A 21,511-nucleotide genomic window follows, 5' to 3' on the forward strand; every position below is an offset into this window, starting at 1 on the left:
CCTTCTTGTAACTTGAACCATAACAGCCCCTGAAAGCCAGCAGATTTGTCTCTATACAAGAATTATAATAAAAATTTAATATTTGGTTATTTAAATTTTCTTAAACCTTTTTTTTCCTTATACAGGTAAATCCCATTGAAACCGGAGACTCTTTTTCAAGGGAGTCCTGTTCCCATTCCCATGTTACCATTCACAAACACATTCATACACCGATAGCAGGCTAACTATCGACATGCACACTAGGCAAGGTGGGTGAAGTGTCTTGCCCAAGGACATAACAACCATGACACCGGTGGCAGGGCAGGAATCGAACCGCCAACCCTTCGATCATTGGCTGACCCGCTCTACCACCTGAGCCACAGTCACCCCCCTTTAAGTTGGTTCTAACCTAAAAATATGTGAGGCATTTTATTGTCAGTATCTTAAATTAAGTGCAGCAATCCACATATGATAAAATACAATTTTTATTACACATCCATACAGTCATTGCAATAGCACGTCCAAATGATTCACTGTTTTATTAGTAGTACATATAAATATATATAAATATATATATACTCTAACAAATACAGGCATGGACACATGCAAACAGGTCACCAGCTAAAATAACATAAATTTGGCAAACTGGGATAGGTTGGGTCGGTCTTCCGTGGACACTGGAAGGAGATGGTGAGTCGTTCCTTCATTATGTACACACTGTTGCACAGCCAGCCACGACTTCTTCTCTCACTTCCTCAAACACTTTGGACAACATAAGAAAGACATACAGGAGAGGTTTTTATTGGATTTATGATGTGGGCAAGCACACACACTCACACACACACACACACACACACACACACACACACACACACACACACACACACACACACACACACACACACACACACACACACACTCACACACACACCCACACACATACACACACACACACACACACACACACACACACACACACACACACACACACACACACACACACACACACACACACACACACACACACACACACACACACACACGTCAACTCACCATTAAACACAAGACCTGGACTCTTGCTGGTCCTTTAAAGGCACTGATGGATAGGGAATCATAGCAGGATTAAATGGGGTCATGAGGTGTTAATAATCACTTCAGTCAGGAATGTTATGGGAGAAAGTGTGTCGTGATTTGCGTGAGGTTTTGTGCGTGCGTGTGAGGGAGAGATCCCCTTCCTATTTTCCATCGAGGATTATCTGGCTTGGTTTTCTGCCCTCTTAGCCCATTCTCCCTTCTTTGCGCAGCACTCCAATCCGCCTGTTGACTCATGGTAATGTGAAGAGTTTGGCTGTATGTCACATCATCTGGAGTCATTTTTAGAAGCTATGGATTGTCTCGCTGACATCACCCCCCCACCCAAAGGCCCTTCCTCCCTGGCTAATCCCTCGTTTTCCCCTTGAGGGGCCCCTCCCGATCACATCATCCATAGGGCACGGAAATGCGCCTTTGGTTATCTGAGCAGCGTGGACAGCTGTAAATGCAGGTGTGAATGCATCCAAACACACCGCGGGTTACATTACGATGCCTGGTTCCGGCTGGCATGTGACCCTACATGCAGTTTAGTGTGAACACATGTGTCCATGACCGCACTGAAGGTCAACTTTGCATGTAGCAAAACAACCAGTAGTAGCATCCAGTATATTTGCTAACGTCAAACAACTAAGACAAGGAATTGAAATGCTACGCTAATGTTGAACAACAAAATGGCACGGCGACTGTACACCTGTTCATAATGTAGAGTATAAGACCTTTTTCCAAGTGCATGATTTAAGAATAATCATGTGACGACATTAAGATTCCTGCTGGAGAAAGATGATCACTCGTTTTTGCATGACAAAACTAATTATGAACTCATCGCTCATCCGTCTCAGCCTTATTTCATGCACCGATGTATTTTCTACTCTTTGACCCTCATGTTTTACTCTTTTTACATCTGGCCACGCTCTAACACCACTTGACGCCAGTATTTTGAAACGACACCGTGAGCAAAAGCCTCCTGGCCCTCCTTGAAAGACTACACCACTCAAGCATTTAAAAAGCTTAAATGGAATTGCCTATACCAAAATGCAGGCACGGCCATCCTAATAGTGAGGGTATAAATAGAAATGTGAGAGCTGTAAAAAACAGCAAAATTGGTATTTCTATCCGACTGACATTAATCTCTGCCACATTACCACATCCAAAAGCAGCGCTCGCGACGTACGAGATGTACAGAGGAGGAGGGAGCAGAATGAGGTGTGACACAGATGAGAAAGAAGAAGGCAAGAGGGAAGGACAAATGAGTTGTCAGTGGTTTTAATTTGATGCTGTTAGTTAGGTAACCCTGCAATTCATGGCCAGTCATCGGGCAAAGGAGTATTCTCAGTTTGCCAAACTGTGTCGTTATCTCATAAACAAGGTTTATGTGTGAAGGCAGTATTAGTGTTAGTGATGGTAGTAACACATCATCATGGGTTTTATTTATTATTTATGAGGAAATATATTGCGTATCATTGTGCTCCCAAGAGGGAGGGGACTGAAGGTCTGTCTCTTTTGCACAGGAAATTTCAAATGTATTTATCTCTGTTCTTACCTCTGTACCTTGCTGGTTTATTGACTTTTTCCCTCCGGTATAACAATCTCTGTTGGGAGAGGAACACACAAAAATATTGACGTCCTTATAGTGGATTTAAGTTCTGGTATATTATTTCAGGTACGTTGGAATCATCAACAATTTATCAGGTTCTCTAAATTTCATTTAAACATTTAAAGAACATTTGTTTAGCATTTTGGGAAATATGCTGATTTGGTATCCTATTTAGAGTAAGATGAGCAGATCAATATTGCTTTTATGTCTAAAGTCAGCAGCGAGTTGGCTTAGCTCAGCATAAAGACTGGAAATGGGGGGGAGCTGCTAGCCCGGCTCCATCCAAAGGTAACTAGATTTTAAAAGGATCTTTTTTAGACAGGCGAGCTGTTTCCTCCTGTTTCTGTTTTAGTGCTAAGTGTGACTAACCACCTGCTGCTGTTTAGTTTCACAACTAAATAGTTTTTTTTTTCGATAGTGGTTACCAGTCTTCCAAAATCACTCTTGGCACGAAAGTGAATAACACATTTCCCAAACTAGAGATTTTGTCACACCAAAAGATTTAAGCAGTGTTCACTGAATACTTCCTTTTCCTTCATTTGTCAGCGGATACGTACGTTTGACCTCCAGCTTGCAGGAGACAGTGGCCTCCCCCTGGGCGTTCTTGGCCTTGCAGGTGTACACGCCACCATCGAAGGAGCCGGGCTTGCGGATCTCGAGGGAGCAGATGCCCTGGTTAGAGATCTGACGAAACTTGGGGTCGTCTCCGATGATCATCATATTCTTCATCCACTGGATTGTAGGCTGCGAGGAAGAGGAGGTGTTATTGTACAGACTTTGTGTTAAACAGTGTTTGCATCTTTCTATTTAATCAGTGTTCTAACTTTATTCCTCAACTTGTAGGCTACATTTTGCCTGGAATTTCAATGCTACACATTCATTACAGCAACCCTGTTAATCAGAATTGCTTGTTTTTTGGTCAACATATTTTCATGTGCTTACAAACAAAACAAACGTGGGAGAGGACTGGGCTTTTTAACATATGTTGTCATCTTGTATTCGAGTTGGCTCTGACAGCTGAGTGTGACGGTTGGGTAGAATGGGAGTAACATAAGTTCTTCTTCTGACCTCAGTTATGCATCGCTCTGGCTCTCAGTGACACTCTCCCTCTTGGTTATTGGATTTCACCTCAGCTGACGCTATTCAGCACAATTTGTTTTCATCCCTTCCTCACTGATGTGTGAAACATATGTAGTTCTAAATAGGTGCTTACGACATGTTTTGTAAATACATGTTTATTCTATTTTAGAAAGTGACGTTCCTGAGATATGACCTCACTGTTTAGGTTATCCTCTGACGAAGTAACAACTGGAAACAGATTTTTTTTTAAGATCCACAGATTAATATTAATCAAGCTCAAATATGCAAACAGATTATTATAAGGGAATATGTCAGGTTTGAATGACATGGCTTTCTTTCGAAGTTAAACATTTAGCAGGACGTGGACGTGCAGTGCGCTACATCTAGAAGGATTTGATTTGAAAGTGTCTAATGCCACCCCGTGAGTCTTTTCAATCTCCATTGTTTATTCTAATGGAGGAGGTGGAGGATGACCAAAATGATTGACATTGCCACGGTAGCCTATATTTGATCCTCTGGCAGTAGAGAGAGGCTGTCGCGGTGTTAATGAAGTTGTTGCAAGCTGACACCTCCAACAAACTGTATTGCTGCAAGTGCTGGTTATCACGGTAGAGCTGCAGGCTTTACATGAGTGGGGCAGTTAGGTGTATCACTACAAAAATCGACAATTAAATGAGATCAAAGTGTGGATCAGTAAATCGGTGCATGGAATCAGGAAGCAGCATACAAAAGAAGAGTCATTCATAGAAACATTATTTTGATATAACGCTTTTCTCACCCTCTCTCAAAGGATGCTAGTTGGACCAACACTTTGGTCCATACAGCAATATCTCAAAGGAAGTCAACGGAGAAAAGGAAAGGTTAAGTAATTCACTAACTAACTGACTAAAGAATCACTTGTGAATCTTTATCCTGATGAACTGAAGTAATAACATGTCTACATACCAGTTCGCTGGTGTGACACTGAATTACGCACCCTGCGCCCAACACGAAAATAGTCCTTGGTCTTGTTTAATTGACGGAGATTGTAAATACATCCACTCATCTCTCCTGCTCTAATCCTTTTATCTTCCTTTGTCCCTCTCCTGTCCCATCATGTTCCTGTCTTTGGTGTGTCTGTGTGCGTACGTCAGTCACACCGATAACAGTGATGTGGTCTGGACGGGGTGGCAAAAATAGTCCCTCCTGTGATACTGCAACATCTCCGCTTGGCCATAAGAGGACAAGGGGCTATTACTTCTTATCATTGGATTCTTCTTTGTCTCTGCTGGTTATCTATCCTCTCCCTTCGTCTCGCTCTCAGCTCCTCTACACATGACAGCTCTTTATCGGAGACAGTTAGTCAACATATCACACCGCGTGACTCTCTGTCGGACAGCAGCTCCCAAAGGGGCTCTGGACTCTGAGCCAGAGAAGAAGAAAGTGTCTCAATAAACACACGCTACTGTACTGTACAACACACGGAATGGCCAAGTGTGAAATCATTTATAGGGAGTGTGAGTGGAGATGGTGTTTAAGATAGCGCTAAGTCAAACTGAAATCTTTATTTTATGTGATTCTTTCTGTTGTGTCTGTGAACGGTGACATTGGGGTATTAACCTCTGGCGAAGTCTCACAGATGCCACATTCCATAACATGTTTTCTTTACAGCTTTCTCTGCTGTCCCTGAAACATGAATAGAGGCATGGGCCGGTATCCGGTTTTAAGGAATACCACGGTTTGAAGAAGTCAATGTTTCAAAACCACTATTATTTTCAGAATACCGTTCTTAGGTATCAGCGCCAAAGCCCCCACAGGATGTTAACATACAAGTTTATTCTTCAGAATATTCCTGCATCATAACTTTTACTAAAAGAGACACGTGCAGATGCTGAGACTGTCTCTAAAAACATTGTTGAGCTGCTCACTTAGAGGACTGACTTTAATTTTGTTTAAAATAATTCAATTATTTATTGTATTATGTTTACCCATACATTTCAAAATAACACATTTCAGAGCTGTAATCGTGATACCTTGGTATTTTTGCCAAGGTTATCATACCGTCAGAATATCATACCTGCCCATGTCTTCATGACTATCTACTTATACCAGTCGTCCAGTCCAGCCAAATTAAATAGAGTTCCCATTACATTTTTCTCAACTACACTGACATATGCAGCCAGTCCAACCTCTGCTGTCCTTGGTGAGAGTAGCCAAGGGCAGCTAGGACGCATAATCAAATGCATTTCCACCGTGGCCTGCCACCTAAGCCGTCTGCGTCAGCCAGACAACTGTAAAGATAAGTTTAACCAGAGCAGAGAAGAGCAGAGCAGAGGCCGCCAAGAACAGTGAGAGACACACTGAAACTTCGCATAGACATGCCGGTGTAATCCCTGCCCCAGTTTTACAGCGGATCTTTATAGCAGTGACATTAATACCTAATTTGAAGCGGTATACCACACACTCAAATGATTTATCAAGGCTTTCAAGTAGGAGCAAAACTGTTTAAATATAGCAGAAACAAATGTTTGGACCAGGAAAGTAGAATTCAACTTCCTAAAGTGTGAACAATATTAAAAGAACAGGGCTTAACCCTCTTCCAGATGTTTCCTGAGCTTCAAATGACCAATCACGTGTTGAAATACTAGCCGCTGGCATAAGCTATCAGCTAACAGGACAAGATGTACAGTTATATTATACGAGTGTTGTTCTGACCCTGGGGCATCCACGAACAGAGCACAGCAGCTTGGTGGTATATCCCACGGTGGCGGCTCTGTCAGCGAGGGGGGTGGTGAACTTGGGTGCCTCGGTGAAGTCGTGCTCAGTGTACTCGGGACACTTGTAGATGATACCTGTGAAGAAATGGGACAGATTTCACGGTGGAGATCCCTGCATTGTATGTAAAAGTACAAGGCCTGTCAATGCTTATTTAAGGGATGGTCATTAATGGTAATACATGAAAATTTTTACTGTGAAGCAAAAGCTGCAGCCACGTGGCTACGAGTGACGGTAATACTAATTGCTAAAATACGCTAAGCCACTGTTTTGTGCATTTCCAATTGGAACAGTTGCAGAAGTGGAATGGAGTCTTGACATCAGCCCAGTGACTCTGTGATGGTCTGTGATGGCGCCTAATAACATTTAATCGTTGGATGTATTAGCCCAGCCAGTTTATTGACCTAGCATTAATTATTACCCAAACAAAATACTCAAACTTCATCTGCAAAGTGAGACGCATCGACTGCTAGGCCTTCAGCAGTAAGGGTTGAGTTATTAGTTGTTCTGCAAGGCCAAACTTGAATGCAGAGTGAAAACCCGGCCTACATGGAGAAGCCAGACACACACACACACACACACACACACACACACACACGCACACACACACACGCACACACACACGCACACACACCACCACCACACGCAACATTTGCTCTGCCAGCTGTCCTGATGTTGTCAGGGCCTCTTAAAATGTATTTCAGTAGTAGATGAGCCCTGGCCAAGGGCTACAAAGGCAATTTCCATTCTTCAAGTTTTTACTTTAAACACACACACACACACACACACACACACACACACACACTTGAGACTCTCACAGACTTACAGCAGTTAATTAAAGTACCCACTTGTACTGCAGCTCTGCCACTTAACTCTAAATCATTCAATGTATCAACAACTTGACTCGGAAGAATCACAGAAATTAAACCAGAAAGTCACCTGATTTCTCGATGGTGGCCACTGCCTTGGTGACAGCGCAGGACTCGCTGCTGCCCACTTTGTTCTCAGAGAATACTCTGAAGGAGTATGAGTTTCCCATGATGAGGTCTGTGACGGTGACGGTTAGCCTGTGGTAGTGCTCCAATACACTGAACCAGTCCTGTAGGTGGAAACGCAACAGACGGACAGTTTAGTGTCCTGCTCCGTTTTCAGAACCATGAGTCAGAACTTTCAAAAGACCAATAAGCATTTTGAGACATATCGGACTGTAAAACATACCTCCAAGAAAAAGACACACAGCAATATAACCCAGACAATCTAATCAGACACCATTTTATCATAGTTTTAGTAGCAGAAAAGGTGGTGGTGATGGAGGGGATTTTTAAATACTGCATATACCTAAATACATCAAATGTGTAATAAGTAAATACTGCGTTTAGTTAAGGGCATGTCCACCCCAAAGTCTTAATTCATAAAAAGTTTTTTATACGTAAATGTAAATGTCCCTGGTATTCTGTTACAGGTAAATCTGCTTAATGAAGTGACTCTAAACACCACAGATAAACAAAAAAAAAATCCAAAATGTTCCTCCTTCGCTCCTATGAATGTTAAGCCTTTATTGAATTGGTTACACGTAGCTTAGGTGGCTACTTGCACAAGCAAATCTTCTGCTCAACCGTAACCTCACCATCAAAAAAACGGCAAAGCAACTCCACAGACTAATCTGATATTCAATGACAAAAAGGTACAACGGGGAATATAAAAAAAGCATGGCAAGCCGGTTAATCATATATGCTACATTTGTATCGTGTTGCGGTGGCACTATCAGGATCAATGGGAGTAATCCCACAACTACGCCACCGGGATCTACATGGGACTCCTGTTAACTCCTATTAATCCGACTCATGTCCGCAACTTCCTGACAAGGTGAACATCTGCCATACCCCGGTCTTCTTGTCTGCCTTCTGCACGGTGTATCCAATGATCTCTGTGTTGCCATCATCCCTAGGAGGGGTCCATTCCAGGGCAGCGTTGAAGCCCCATGAGTCCACCAACTTCACACTGGCAGGAGGGCCTGGAAGCTCTGAGGAGAAACAGCACAATAAGTATTTATAAAATGATAAACAATTATAAAATTATAACCAGCAAGTTCCTGAAAGCACGAAAGTTGTCTGCTGTTGGATCTAAAAGTCGACCATATATCTGTTGGGTAATGCCTCCTATGTTGGGCGGCACATTTTAAACAGCAGCAGCTGACAGCAGGGTCAAATACTGTGGGGTCAAAGGGCATCATCGTTAGAGGTGTAATGGATGTTGGCTGGTGCTTTGAATTACTGTCATAGCAAGTCTGGAGTCTCAGGAGAAACAAGTCAACAAGTCATCTGCACAAACAGCTGAGCAGATTCATCAGGGAGGTCTGAAATCAGTCAACATTCACACGCTTTGTGTATTTGTGTGTATTTGTGTGTGTGTGTGTGTGTGTGTGTGTGTGTGTGTGTGTGTGTGTGTGTGTGTGTGTGTGTGTGTGTGTTTGAGTGTAAACATAGGCAATGCGCCACTCACCCACGATCTGGAGCGTGATGGTGGCTTTGTCTTCAAAGCTGTCCACTTTAACTGTAATCTCATAAACACCAGAGTCGTCCCTCTCGGCAGCGCGAATAAACAAGATGCTGTCATTGTCACTGTTCCTGACGTTGACCCTCTTTGTATCCAAAGGCTGACCGTCCTTAAGCCACGACACCGCAGGTTTGGGCTTTCCCTGGTGTGTCGGGAAAAGAGAGGTAGGAGATTATGAGGAGATGCAACGGTAACGTCTGTTAAAATGTTATGTACTAACTGTATATGTTATTAACGGACCATTACAGATGTTGTGTTTGTAAAGTGCTGGCTTACTAGAAAAGGGATGACCAGGTTGATCTGCTCTCCAGTCTTCCTGGTGACGCGGGATCGGAGAGGGCGGGGCAGGCGGATCTTGGGACGGTCTGAAAAACAAAAGGTCAAGTCAGGCAAGTTTATCTTCTGCCTTCATCATCTGTTTCTTATTCTTATTACAACCTGATCTATAGCACATTCTGGTACATGTGTTGCTTGCAATTGTCATCATATTGCCTATGTACATTAATCATCCACTTGACATCATTGGCTAGCGTTACCAGTGTACAAATTGTGTTCTACATTTCGGAGTTTTGGGGGATCATGTGTGCTTCAAATGACAGCTCAACAAGACCTAAATAGAGCAGCCACAGCTGGGCAAAGCTGACAAGAGAACATGACTGAAGGAGCTAAAATTAAGTTAGTCTGTACATCAGCTTTATTAGTTGAATAGTACACTTGTTGTTATACATTTGTTATTTAACTTAGGATTTTGACGTATTCATAGTTTCGGTCATTTCAAGCAAAAAAGCCTAAATTTTCTCAGATATTTTTTTTTAAAGTGTTAACTTGCAAATTTTCTTGTAAATAACGTATTTCTCACTATTTTGTGACATTTTAGTTATAATAATAATCTAAATAATCGTATTTTATTCCCCAGCATGTTAGAACCTAATGTTATAAGCATTGGCAATTTTCCCAGTTCATTATGACTATTTGCCCATTCTGAGATTAATAAATTGATACCAGTGTTTCCAGCAATACGTCCATGACACTATACAGCCATACACTCAGGCGTCCACCATCTATGTGGTTATTAGAGTCAACAATAAATAAGTCATACACAGGGAAGGACATAGGGAAATCCTGCCAGAGAAGGTCTCAGACAGAGGAAAAGTACCGTATCCGGGTAGAGACGGGCAAAAGAAGGAGACCCTGCATCCAGTGCCTCTTAAAATAGCTTTTGTGATGAGACCCCAACACGTGTTCTCTCATGTCATGCACAAAGACACAGCAGGAAGATGTTATCTGTCTCTCAACGGATTGGAGTCTGGTCAAACATCCAACCTAGATACACGACTGAAGCACAACAGACTGGAAACCCTAGACACCCAAATCTAAAGTGATAACTGCTGTTCCTGCGCTCTAACTGTAAATAAAATAATACGGATGAAATTTCAGCGTGGTCGGGGATTTGTGAGACATTCATTTCGTGTAGGCCCGGTATCAGGAACAGCATCCCTCGCATGTTTCTGCATAAACAGCAAATGTTTGAAAATCTCTCGTGGCTCACACAGGATAATTAAGGTAACCAAGCTGCTAGGCCTCCGTGACCTCCCTCGCCTTGCTGCAGTCTCTGTTTCTCCTCATCCACTTAAACATGTCCTCACTCCGCAATCAACCTCCTGTCAGTCATTCTGTAGCTGTCACACTTTCTCCCTCTGTCGCTCCCCATCTCATTTGGTTTCTTGCCCAGTGCGTCTCTTCCTCCTCATCCTAACATTTGTCACCATAACACTGATGCGCGGACCGAGATAGGGCTCCTGGAACCATCAATCCCGATGAGGATTAGGTCTGCCTCCAAATTTGGCTCACTACACTAATCCCTGCTAATCAGCACACTTCCCAGCAATGCCCAGGAGCGTCGCTCACATTACAGCATCCAGCAGCTTGCAGCATCCATCTATAATCTGCCTTTGTCTCTGGATAAAGTGTCTTTGTGGGGGGGCTTTCAGCACGTGTATAGGACAGTATATCTTTATCAGAACAGCCTACATGCAGATGGGTATCTAGTCAGGACAGTGTGTGTGACTGACACACAGCTGAATTTACCCTGGCCCAAACAAGCCAACCAGAATCCACCAATTAGGCTCATGTTTCGCTCCCCTCAGTTGACCAGCAAATTCACTGCATAACTTGCATTTCTTCACTTAAGTTTCCAGGTTTCCCGCTGTGTTTTGAATGCCGACCAGGAAATGTGTTCTGAGATGGTTAGCTGTCCGTCTGTAAGTGGATAACCGGGCATGTCAGCTCCGGTCAACGCTGCCTCAATGTGACTCAGTGTGTGAGCTAGTGGAAATGAAGGGCACCAGTAACGTTCATACATAAGTTTAAACATATAAAGAGGAGGTTGAAAGTGTAATATTAGTCAATTATTTTCTTTTGTGTTTTTTTGTGTATGTTTAGGGCATTATTACAGAAAGTTGTAGAGAGATTGTAGGACCTAAAGGTTCACAGTTTGAAGCCACTTTCTGCACTTCTTAATACAAACGTATTATCACATAAAAGTGACTTTGAATGGAAGTAAAAGGTTCTCATGATCAGGATAGCACTATGCCATTAGTTTATCGTTCAGCAAGTATTAAGTGGGAGAATTTTACTGTAGTATTTATTTCTGAGGAGTGACATGTATATGTGAACCAAACTTCTACTCAGTCTGGAAGGGAGAGGAACGCATTTGTATTGCAATGTCATTAAGTGACAGTGGGGTCATACACACACACACACAGGGTTGAAGTCTGTAAAAATATGGCTGCCAGACAGCTCAGTAGCCAAACGGATTCCTCTGTCTGACTCAGTCTTCCATTAAATCAGCTTGAAGACTTAGACTGGTAACCACTGACTGCAGAAGTCATGTTTGAGACTGTATATGTAACAGATGGTGTATATGTATAGTTGACATATACATACAGTATATACCATATTTATACATTGAGTGGTATTCTTTCTTTCCAGTCCTTTTTGCTTATTTTGCTTCTGCTTTTTGATAAATTATATTCTGTTAATTTCTCTGTTTTATATTTGCAAAATACTTGTTAATCATTAATATTGATAAGCACTGCATTAATCAACTATTATTATTCATATATCACTCTTGTTGGATTTACACCTCCTTTTCGACTTATCGGCTACCAGCAAGCAAAAAGATCTAAGGACTATTTGCTACAAAACAAATCTCTAAACAAGTTAGAAATCCTGCCGTAACGACTGAAGACATGCACACGTGGTCGTCAAAGCATGATTTGCAGCTAATGAAAGCTCTTGTCAGCACCTGTAGGATTTATGTGCACACATATGTCCAGTCCATCTGAGGCCCTGACAATTAATACCACCTCTACCTCCCTGGTTGTAACGTGAGCATTTTAAGGATAGGACATTAGTTACACTATCAGAGGGCTCCTGTTAAAGAGGCTGACAAGCAAAAGACAACATAAGAGTTGTCAATAAATCAAAAGATCAAACATCACAGGTATATTCTTTCTTGGGAATGTCTTTTGGGGGTGCACGGACTTTGTCGGCACTATAAAGAAATCTATTCCACAGATAAAAATTCTCATTGCATTTTTTTTTGTTTCTCCAGGTAGTAAAGCATCTCACTGTTCAGTTGCACAGAACATTTATACGAAGACAAACATATAATCATGGTGTAGGCTGTTTCCTATTTCCCTTTTAAGTAGACACAAGTGACTGTTCTGTGAGTGTTCCGTCGTGAAGTCTGAGAACTGAAATTGGCTGCTGCTTACCCGCAACCTCACGAATTGGCACAGGCTGAGCGAGTATACCAGGTTCACTGCGCCCCCCACGGTTTACAGCCACCACACGCACATGCAGCAGGTCTCCAGTGGTCAGATTCTTGATGCAGTAGCGGTTTGCCTCGGTCAGCCCCTCTTGAGCTGCCACCCAGTCTGTTGCTGCAGGAAAACCCAGGGTTTTTTGTCAATAAAGCATTTGATACAATTTTCACTCTGAAGTAAACATCATGATCGTGTGATAAGGCTGATAAGGTAAAAATCCCACATATTCCTCCTAAAGCTATTTTTCATGTAGATGACACATTAGTGGGGCATGACAAGTTGTTTATCACCTGTCGACACAAGTTTACAAACAAGGAGCCCCTGAGAAGTACACTTTGGCGGTCTGAAGCGAAACCTCAGAAGGCATGCTGTCATCTGAGCAAACAAGCACTTCTAAAAGCGGTGTCAGGAGATACAGTGACAGCCGCTGAACTGCTCCCTGCCGTATACGGCCTGGACCCAGCTATGAGTTCATTTGCCCTCTGACGCTCTTAGGACAGGTGCAGTCTCTCGTACACACACTCACACACACACACACATGCACCCACTTACTTCCATCCTTGCAGTACTCCAGGAGGTATCCGTCCAGGCCGGAGTCCCCAACGGTCTCTGGAGTCATCCAATTGATGGTGAGGCTGGAGTTGTTCACATCTTCCAGAGCCACGTCCCGAGGAGCGCTGGTGGGCACTGAAGGAAGTTCAAACAAACAGTGCAGCTGAGTTAAGGGGTTGAAGTGGACAACAGTAACTTGAGCTGAAATGACACTGAAAATACACAGGATGGAGTAATTAGCCACGTAGTCTCCATTCTACAACACGATGATATGTGTGGTGCTGTGACGTACGCTTATTTCCATTATCAATGAATCAGCAGATTATTGTCTCGATTAAGCAAATTATCATTAGGAGAAAGAGAAAAAATTGGGTTGACAAATGTTTTGTTTTTGTCAAATCAAAAGTCCAAAAATTCAATTCATAAGACAAAAAATGCAGCAAAGTTCTGCAGAGAAGCCTGAACAAAAGAAAAGCAGATTATTTCCCTGGTTGGTCAACTAATCAATAATTGGAATAATTGTTTCCGTTCTACTTATGTCAAACATTTTTACAATTCTGCACAATATTCCTTAATGAGTCATCACCTGAAGTAGAGCTGAAACGATTAAGTCAATTACATGATTAATTGAATTATGGTTCGATCCACTTCTTTGTCACACATAAAAGTAAACAGAGTTTCTTTAGGTTGTTTAGAGCAGTGTCCAATTTGCAATAGAACTTGACTTGGTATTCAAAGCAGGACCAAGCCCAAAGGCAGGGCATGAATGTGGTTGTTACCTTCAGGAGGTGGGGGTGTGGGGGCCTTTGGCAGCTCCTCAACTACAGCAGCTTCTGCTGGAGCGGCTAGCATCAAACAAGCAGGAGTTTAATGTCCTTTCTTAGAAACAAGCACCAGCAATGAGGACATGACAAACATCCAGAGAATCTTTTCCATGTAGTCTTAAACCTGCCAATCAATTTGGATAGTTTTCACTGGAAAAGATATCAGGAGGTTTTAAGGGTTGTTAAGACACAGCTGGGTAAAGGCATGACAGATAGCAACACTTGTTTCATGTTTTTCAATAAAGCGTCATTGTTTGCTCTTTGCTGTATATTTTGTGGTTGAGTAGTGATGCTGTTGTCTGTGTGGTGAGTCATGTTTACCCTCTGCGGGAGCGTCTGCAGCAGGAGCGTCTGCATCAGGATCAGCAGCGGCGCTGTCTTCAGCAGCAGCAGCAGCAGCTAGCGTTAAAATGCCATTAGGAAAGCTAATTAGTGACTTCCATAATGAAATTACTCATGCAACGGATCAATCCAGTTCAAGCTAATCTGATCAAGGCACACTGCACTGAAGCAAGCAGCAGATCAGAGCATTCGGGACAAAGCTTTCGGTATTCACAGAGACAAGAACAGATGGGTTTTTAACCTATCCAAAAAAAACTGAACAGTGAACAGAATTTGGAGACGACATAGGACATTTGAACAAAGCTGAGGACCACTGCATGTCAACAAAGAGAGACAACGTCATCATAGTTTGGTTAAAAAGAAACCAGTCAAAGAGGAAAAGTTACACGTGATGAAGTCGACAGACAGGAAGACCAGACCAGCTAACACAACAGATCATGAGCAGGAAACATACACACCATGTGTTGTGGACATGAGCACACAAACACACACATCATGCATGCGTGTGGACCACACGTGGTGTGTGTTTACCCTCTGTGGGAGTTGTCGTATTGGCTTCCTCCTCGGTGGTTGTGGCATCAGCTGAAGTTAGGGGTTACATGTTGAGGTTAGCAGGTAAACAACAAGGCCAGTCACTCAACTACTTCCAACATTAATGATGTGCTTCAGCCTTCAACCAAAGTCTGGTGAACAGAACCTCTGAGGAACGCTGTCTATTGCACGTAGGCAGACAGAGCAAGAGAAAGTGTGGCTGCTTCATCTCCGGGTTTACCAGTATGTGCGAGATGATGGAGAAAACACTGGTGTGTTCAGCAGTTGAACCATCATATAAAGTCTGTGCATATCGTGCTGCCACTTCTTACAGTAACTATGTGATGCAGGGACTTCAACAATGGCTAAATTGATCAGCCAGAAAATGGTCATTAATAAGCATGATGTAATTTACAAACAGCTAGTGGATAAGATGTTACATAGGCTACACGTTAGCAGGCAAAGGATCCAAGTGGAAACGGTGCAATTAATCGATATATTCTTTGTTTTCGATTGTTTTTCAATATTGTCCAAATATGCAAAGCTGCAAAAGAGTCCACACACTCTGTTTCATACCGTACCTTGAGATGCAAGGGATTTCAGAATTTTAAATTCCACACACCATGAATGACATTCCGAAATTTAATTTCAACAGGTAACAATAAAGTTTTAAGAGGGATGATTCTGGTTTCTCCTTTGTTGCTTCATGTGCAATAATTCAAGGTCACTGGACATAGGGAGTCAAATAAGGAGATTCTTTGTTGTTGTTTTCTTTTGTGGTAACTATTCACTGTGTGTTTGTATAATACACTCTTGCATACTTCAACGTAATGTGAGAGGGCTTCGTCCATATTGTAGCATCTCTGACTCATACATGTCATACTAATGCAAATAGCTGCATGTTTTTTAAACTTTGGATTTGTAACTATATTCTGATGCTCTCTTGGATTTTAGAGGTTTTAAAAGTTTACTGTAGGAGCCTCAGTCTCGGCAAGTTAACTCATTATAGTGAGTAGTAAATGATTGGGCTTGTTCTTTTCCACTCACATGTCACAGTGCTGCGTACAGCTTACTCTCCCAGGCTTCTTCCCTATGTCCATCCCCTCAGTCTGACTCCATAGTCCGTACAGAACTTGGTGAAAAATCTTCTCTTACTCTGCCACCTCAACCTGTAACAGGACACAGCAGGAACTAAAGCTGTCCACTTTGATTCACCTAGCTGGGCCTAGGGGATTAAAAACTACTTACAGTATATGATACCTGGAGCATCTGTAGAGGTTTGCTCTTGTAGCCTACTAAGTATTTTAAAATTCTGACTATCACTTTGGCAAGCACACACACACACACCCACGCGCACACACACACCCACGCGCACGCGCGCGCGCGCGCGCACACACACACACACACACACACACACACACACACACACACACACACACACACATATTCTATTTTTGTGTCTGTAACTCTGGCTACTGTTGCTCTCTGACCAGGTCTGAAAAATTAAATAGGTTACTGACAGGTGATTCAAATTTTCGCCATTTGCATAAATGGGTGGACAAAATAATAGGACCACCTTGTAGCAGCCTACAGGTCGGCAGCATCATAATAATACAGTTTAATCAAAAAAAAAGAAAAAAAGACGGAAGGTTATCATACAACCTTGAAGATAAGTTGTAAAACTGTTGGATGAAAATAGCCTATGATGTCGGCTACCTAATACACAATCTCCTTTTCTTTGCTCCGAAATTCAACTTACTTAAAAAGAAAAAGAAAAAAGTAAAATGCTGTTATTCCAAGCAGAGAGGTATCTTAGTCTAACCCAGCAAAGATTAGTTAAATTAGTTTAGCACTCCATCCTATTTTCAAAAAGGGGGTGTATTAAAGTGCCGTCACATCCGAAGTAGGCTACCTGGAGCGCTTTCCTCCGCAGCAGGGGTGTCCGCTGCCGGGGCGGCGGGGGCTGCTTCTACCTCGGCTGCAGGAGTTGCCTCGGCCGGAGCAGCTTCCACACGAGCAGCCTCGGCCGGCGGAGCAGCCTCTGGAGGTGGAGGAGCAGCCTCTGCAGGTGGAGGGGCCGCTGCAGGCTCCGGTGTCTTCTCGGCAGCCTTCTTGGCCGGGGACTTCTTGATGGGTGCAGCTTTGCCAGGCATCGTGGTGACAGTCAGACGGCCAGTCTTATGGATAAGTGAAAGAGCTGGGAAGATTTTGCGTCATATTTATAGCGTGAGGGTCTGTGTGGGCTGTGAGAAAACTCCGCACCCCCCCCCCCCCCTCTCAACTTCAGTCACATCCTCGTCTGTCTCTGTATAAAGGAGGTCAGGACCTTATAGGCTACCGTCTTGACTTGCAGCGTTTGCAGGCGGGAAACTCTCAAAAGCTTGTTTTGATAATAAACAACATCTCATTTCTCAATTCGACCAACATGTAACTAATGCCATAAAAAACATTTGAACATTACCTTGAAAAGCACCACAGAGTTCATACAGCAGCCTGATCGTTGACAATATACTGTAGTATTAGCGCCCTCTAGTGGATAACGCCAGGTAAAACAGACAACCAAAACAGGTAGTGATGTGAAGAATGGCATGACTTTATTTTGTCCTTTGCTCAATGTTAGACATATGGGTTTTGATGAGGTCATCAATGCATGCCATACAACCTTGATCAGGCCCCCTTTTAAGCCAAGCGCTCCTTCCTACTGGAGGAAGACAATAAAAACCACATAGGACGCCTGTTGTCTGCATACAGGGGCCATTGCGTTCTCTTAGATCGTTCTCTACACGTTTTTTTTAATGATTGTTGTCGCAGATGCACTGACTATTTACAGTGTTTACAATAGCAATGTCATGTACAAAAGAGAAATAAACCTATACAAATATTTGCATAAGAAAAAACAACAACAAATGTCTTGCTCTTAAAAACAACATGGAAATAGGAAGATATCCAGTTATCAAAAAATCCCTTTCCCGGGGTAAGGTTAAAGTGTGGTAGGTCCAATGAAACAAAATTCAAAAACGTTGGGGCAAGAAAACACAGCAGGGTTATAAAAATGCATCATCATTAAATTACATCTCCAGGGCTCATATCTGTTGTTGCACTGCTTCCAACTGTCAGGCGACCCCTTCTGAGATGTCAGGACTTTCACACTTCAGTTCAAAATGGTTTCAGGTCTAGTATTACGCAGGCAGCCCTTGTCATGATACACATTCTCATCTACAAGCACACACCTCATCTGAACTAACAGCTCATCGCTATCACTAGTCCAACATTGATAACCCACTCTCCCAACCTGTGCATCAAAGGTGACGACAATAAAGTGACATCAGAGTAGGGGAGAGGAAGTGATGAGCACGTTTCCTCTAAATGGAGGCCTCTGCTTGGTAGATCAAAGCGGCCTCGAAAAGGCAGCATTAGGCCAAATTGTGTTTCAGGCACAGATAGACTTAGGCATCGTGTCTCTACTTGAGCAACCCCCTGTTTGGAGAGTAGAGGGACATTGTGGACAGATTATGGCAGTCTGAGGTACTTCAGGTTTCAAGGGGGCCACAGGGCTCAGAGGTTTTAATAAAATCCCTACTACTACTCTCCACTCACGCGTCTGACAATGGGTTTTTTTCCCCTCCATTGCAAGAAAAGTCAAAGGTGTGAGGAATAAATACTCTCTGTAATCTAGTACTCTTAACATATATTATGTGCAAACAATTGGAAGAAAGGAATAGGAGAGGGAAAAAAACAAAGTAAAACCTTTCTTATCCCCAAGCCCCTTTACTCTCACAGTATCTCTCAGAAGTGTGTGTGGACGAAACTGATTTGTACGCTTTGAACAAAAAAAGGTATGTTATCAAAGGTATAAAGAGCAAATGAAGGGATGAAGGAAAACGCTGTTTCTAAAGATTTGTATAACTGGATGGCAGTCTACTGTATGTTCTCCACTTTAAATCTTTGGACAATGAATGAGAAATGATGGAAACAGTGACTATGGGTGTAATACATAGGCGGTAGTTGCTGTATATACGGATGCCCGTTGAAGATGACTCAATATAAAATCCTACAAAATCAAGATTTTTCAAATCTGTATCCTCCTCTATTACAAGAGAATGTTGTGTTCTTAAAATCGTTATCTAACGACAGAGCACACGCCTTGTGTTTATATACAGCATGTCGAGCACGGTCAACGTCTCTGCAGTTAGTATATCAGTATATTACTGAAGAGAACCAGAGTCCACTGATGGGTGAGATCTTTCTTTACAGACTGACCCTAACACCGTTTCATTATTCAACCGTGTGTTTCTCATACAGCTTCACACTTCGGATGTTTGATCCATGAATGACACACTGGCTAAAATGACAAATAAAGAAGAGAGAAAAATAACATTCAAGGCCATTTTCATAGTTGTGTTATAGAGTGTGTGTTGTATTTTATACCGAGCACCTTTGATAAGTCAGAAAGCTCCCTAGGAGAGCACTGTGGCAGGAACAAGTACATGCTGCCCTCTAGAGGAATTATTCATGAACGGCATGATTTGGCCAAACTGAAAGTCCTCCCCTGATACACACAATCACTGACACAGTCTCCTTAAAAATCCAATTAACACAAGTAGAAAATAAAGTGCATTTTTTGGCTGTTGTCAAGTGATGATGATCCCTACATCTAAGGAGATCAGGGAGTTACTCCAATTTTCCTCTTTGAGATGAACCATGCGCTTTCCAAGAAAACCAATACAGAAAGCACCAATAGAAAGTTGTGGCAGTCAAAAGCAAAAAGAAAATACATTTTAAGAAAAAAAAGAGGGAAGAATGGGTCTTGATTGATGGGATTATAGGTAATATTTTGCATTATACTATTCCGGTTACCATGCAATCGCAGTTTCAACAACAACCCATCTGGAACAAACTGAGGGGAAGAGAAAAGACAAAGTCAATGTCTTTCCCTGACATGACCGTCGCAGATTCCTATAAAAGCGGTTGAATAGTCTTTCCAAAGGTCTGATAGCAGGGCAGAGCAAAACCCATAGTCTATAATCTCTTTATTTTTTTATCATCTGTAGATCCTTTACATTTAGCTTTGTAGCTGCTCACTGAGCAAACCGTTAATTATCCAGTCTTTAAAGTCTCATTGGGAGGACTGCACCCGGATGCGTGTCAGCCGTAATAAAGACTTCACAGTCCCATAGCCTGTCAGTATGTGTGTGTTATCTTCAGAGTGTAGCCTTCAGAGTGGGATCCAGGCAGCCCTCCCTCTCCGGAGACTCTATGTAGTTGGCTGACTCCTGGAGCTTCAGCAGCATGGCCATCTGGATAAGCAGTAGGAGACAGGGTGAGTCAAACTACAGATTAACAGAGAGGATTTCTCTTACACGGGTTGGATTTAGCTTGCCATATATGAAATATTTCTTGTAATGCATCCCACAAGTGGACACCTAAAGATCAACTAATTAGGATTTGTTTTCTTAAACATTAACTTGTCAGACACTTCTGATTAGAGATATCAGTGAGGCCAAAGAAATGTCAGAAAATAACAAAACAAAAAACTGCACATAAAATTGGTCATATTTTCCAAACAATAGTCCACAAGAAAAAAAAAACAGAAATGTTATATTAAACTGAGGAAAGTGGTAAATCCTCACAATTTAGGGGCTTGCACCAACCAAAGTTCGGAATTTTGACATGATAAATGAAAATTACTAATGATATTTACTATGCACACATAATGGCCAGAGGCGCAATATTTTTTTTGATCCAGCAAGATCCAGTATAAAGGCTGCCGATGTAAATGAGCGTAGCTGTATTTCATCTGATTTGAATAACTTGCTGCTAAATAAGATCTGACGCATTCTTTTTCTGACGCATATAGAGCGTGTCTGGAGAGCGAGATAATGTATTGTGTACTGCCCAAACTCAAAGTAGTGAAGACAAGACACTTTTGGAACGGCAAGAAATGGCTTTTTGTGGTAAAACCTTCAAATTAAATAACATAATTACCTACTTATTAATTAGCCATTACTCATTTCGCACAGCTATGGCCCTTCTAAACCAGCTAGTAAAAGTCTGGAGAAACACATATTCAAGTAGAATCCTTAATACTGGTAAATAAACTTCATAATGGAAGTTTAAATTTGTGTTTTTCTCTCACTTTCTTGATCGGGCTATAGTCTCTCATTCCCTGTGTGTGCTAAAACAGTACTGCAGATTCACAGTTTCCTCTATTGCAGTGTTCAGCCTGCATGGTTGTATCAGGCACAAAGTCTATTTTTAATGAATTTCCATTCCCTCTTTCCATATTTTGAGACTCTGAATAGGTATGGGTTTATGAAATCTTAATGCAGTAAATAAGAATGCAATTTGAATGTTTACTGCCTATGAAAAGGAAAATC

General features: G+C 42.2%; 2 protein-coding genes across 3 annotated transcripts in view; both read right to left on the reverse strand.

Moving 5' to 3' along the window:
- Positions 1 to 557: 557 nt before the first annotated feature.
- On the reverse strand, positions 558 to 17,287 carry mybpha (myosin binding protein Ha; the record flags this gene model as incomplete). Its single annotated transcript, XM_080031008.1, has 13 exons — positions 558 to 741; positions 1,033 to 1,075; positions 2,612 to 2,660; positions 3,223 to 3,409; positions 6,440 to 6,576; positions 7,439 to 7,598; positions 8,383 to 8,522; positions 9,002 to 9,197; positions 9,332 to 9,420; positions 12,835 to 13,002; positions 13,438 to 13,572; positions 15,135 to 15,185; positions 17,047 to 17,287. The coding sequence occupies 11 exons, from the start codon at positions 17,285 to 17,287 to the stop codon at positions 2,629 to 2,631; spliced, it is 1,536 nt and encodes a 511-aa protein (XP_079887134.1). The 3' UTR covers positions 558 to 741; positions 1,033 to 1,075; positions 2,612 to 2,628.
- Positions 17,288 to 17,717: 430 nt separating this feature from the next.
- nav1a (neuron navigator 1a) overlaps positions 17,718 to 21,511 on the reverse strand; it is a gene marked incomplete at its 5' end in the record, with an annotated part of 68,208 nt that continues 64,414 nt past the window's right edge. For both annotated transcript variants that reach the window (XM_080030597.1, XM_080030598.1), the window contains one exon: positions 17,718 to 20,431. In XM_080030597.1, the coding sequence (XP_079886723.1) occupies positions 20,336 to 20,431 (96 nt within the window). In that variant the 3' untranslated portion in view covers positions 17,718 to 20,335. The remainder of the gene's footprint in view (positions 20,432 to 21,511) is intronic.

This window comes from Ammodytes marinus (assembly GCF_949987685.1).
Source record: "Ammodytes marinus genome assembly, chromosome: 7".
NCBI lineage: Eukaryota > Metazoa > Chordata > Actinopteri > Uranoscopiformes > Ammodytidae > Ammodytes > Ammodytes marinus.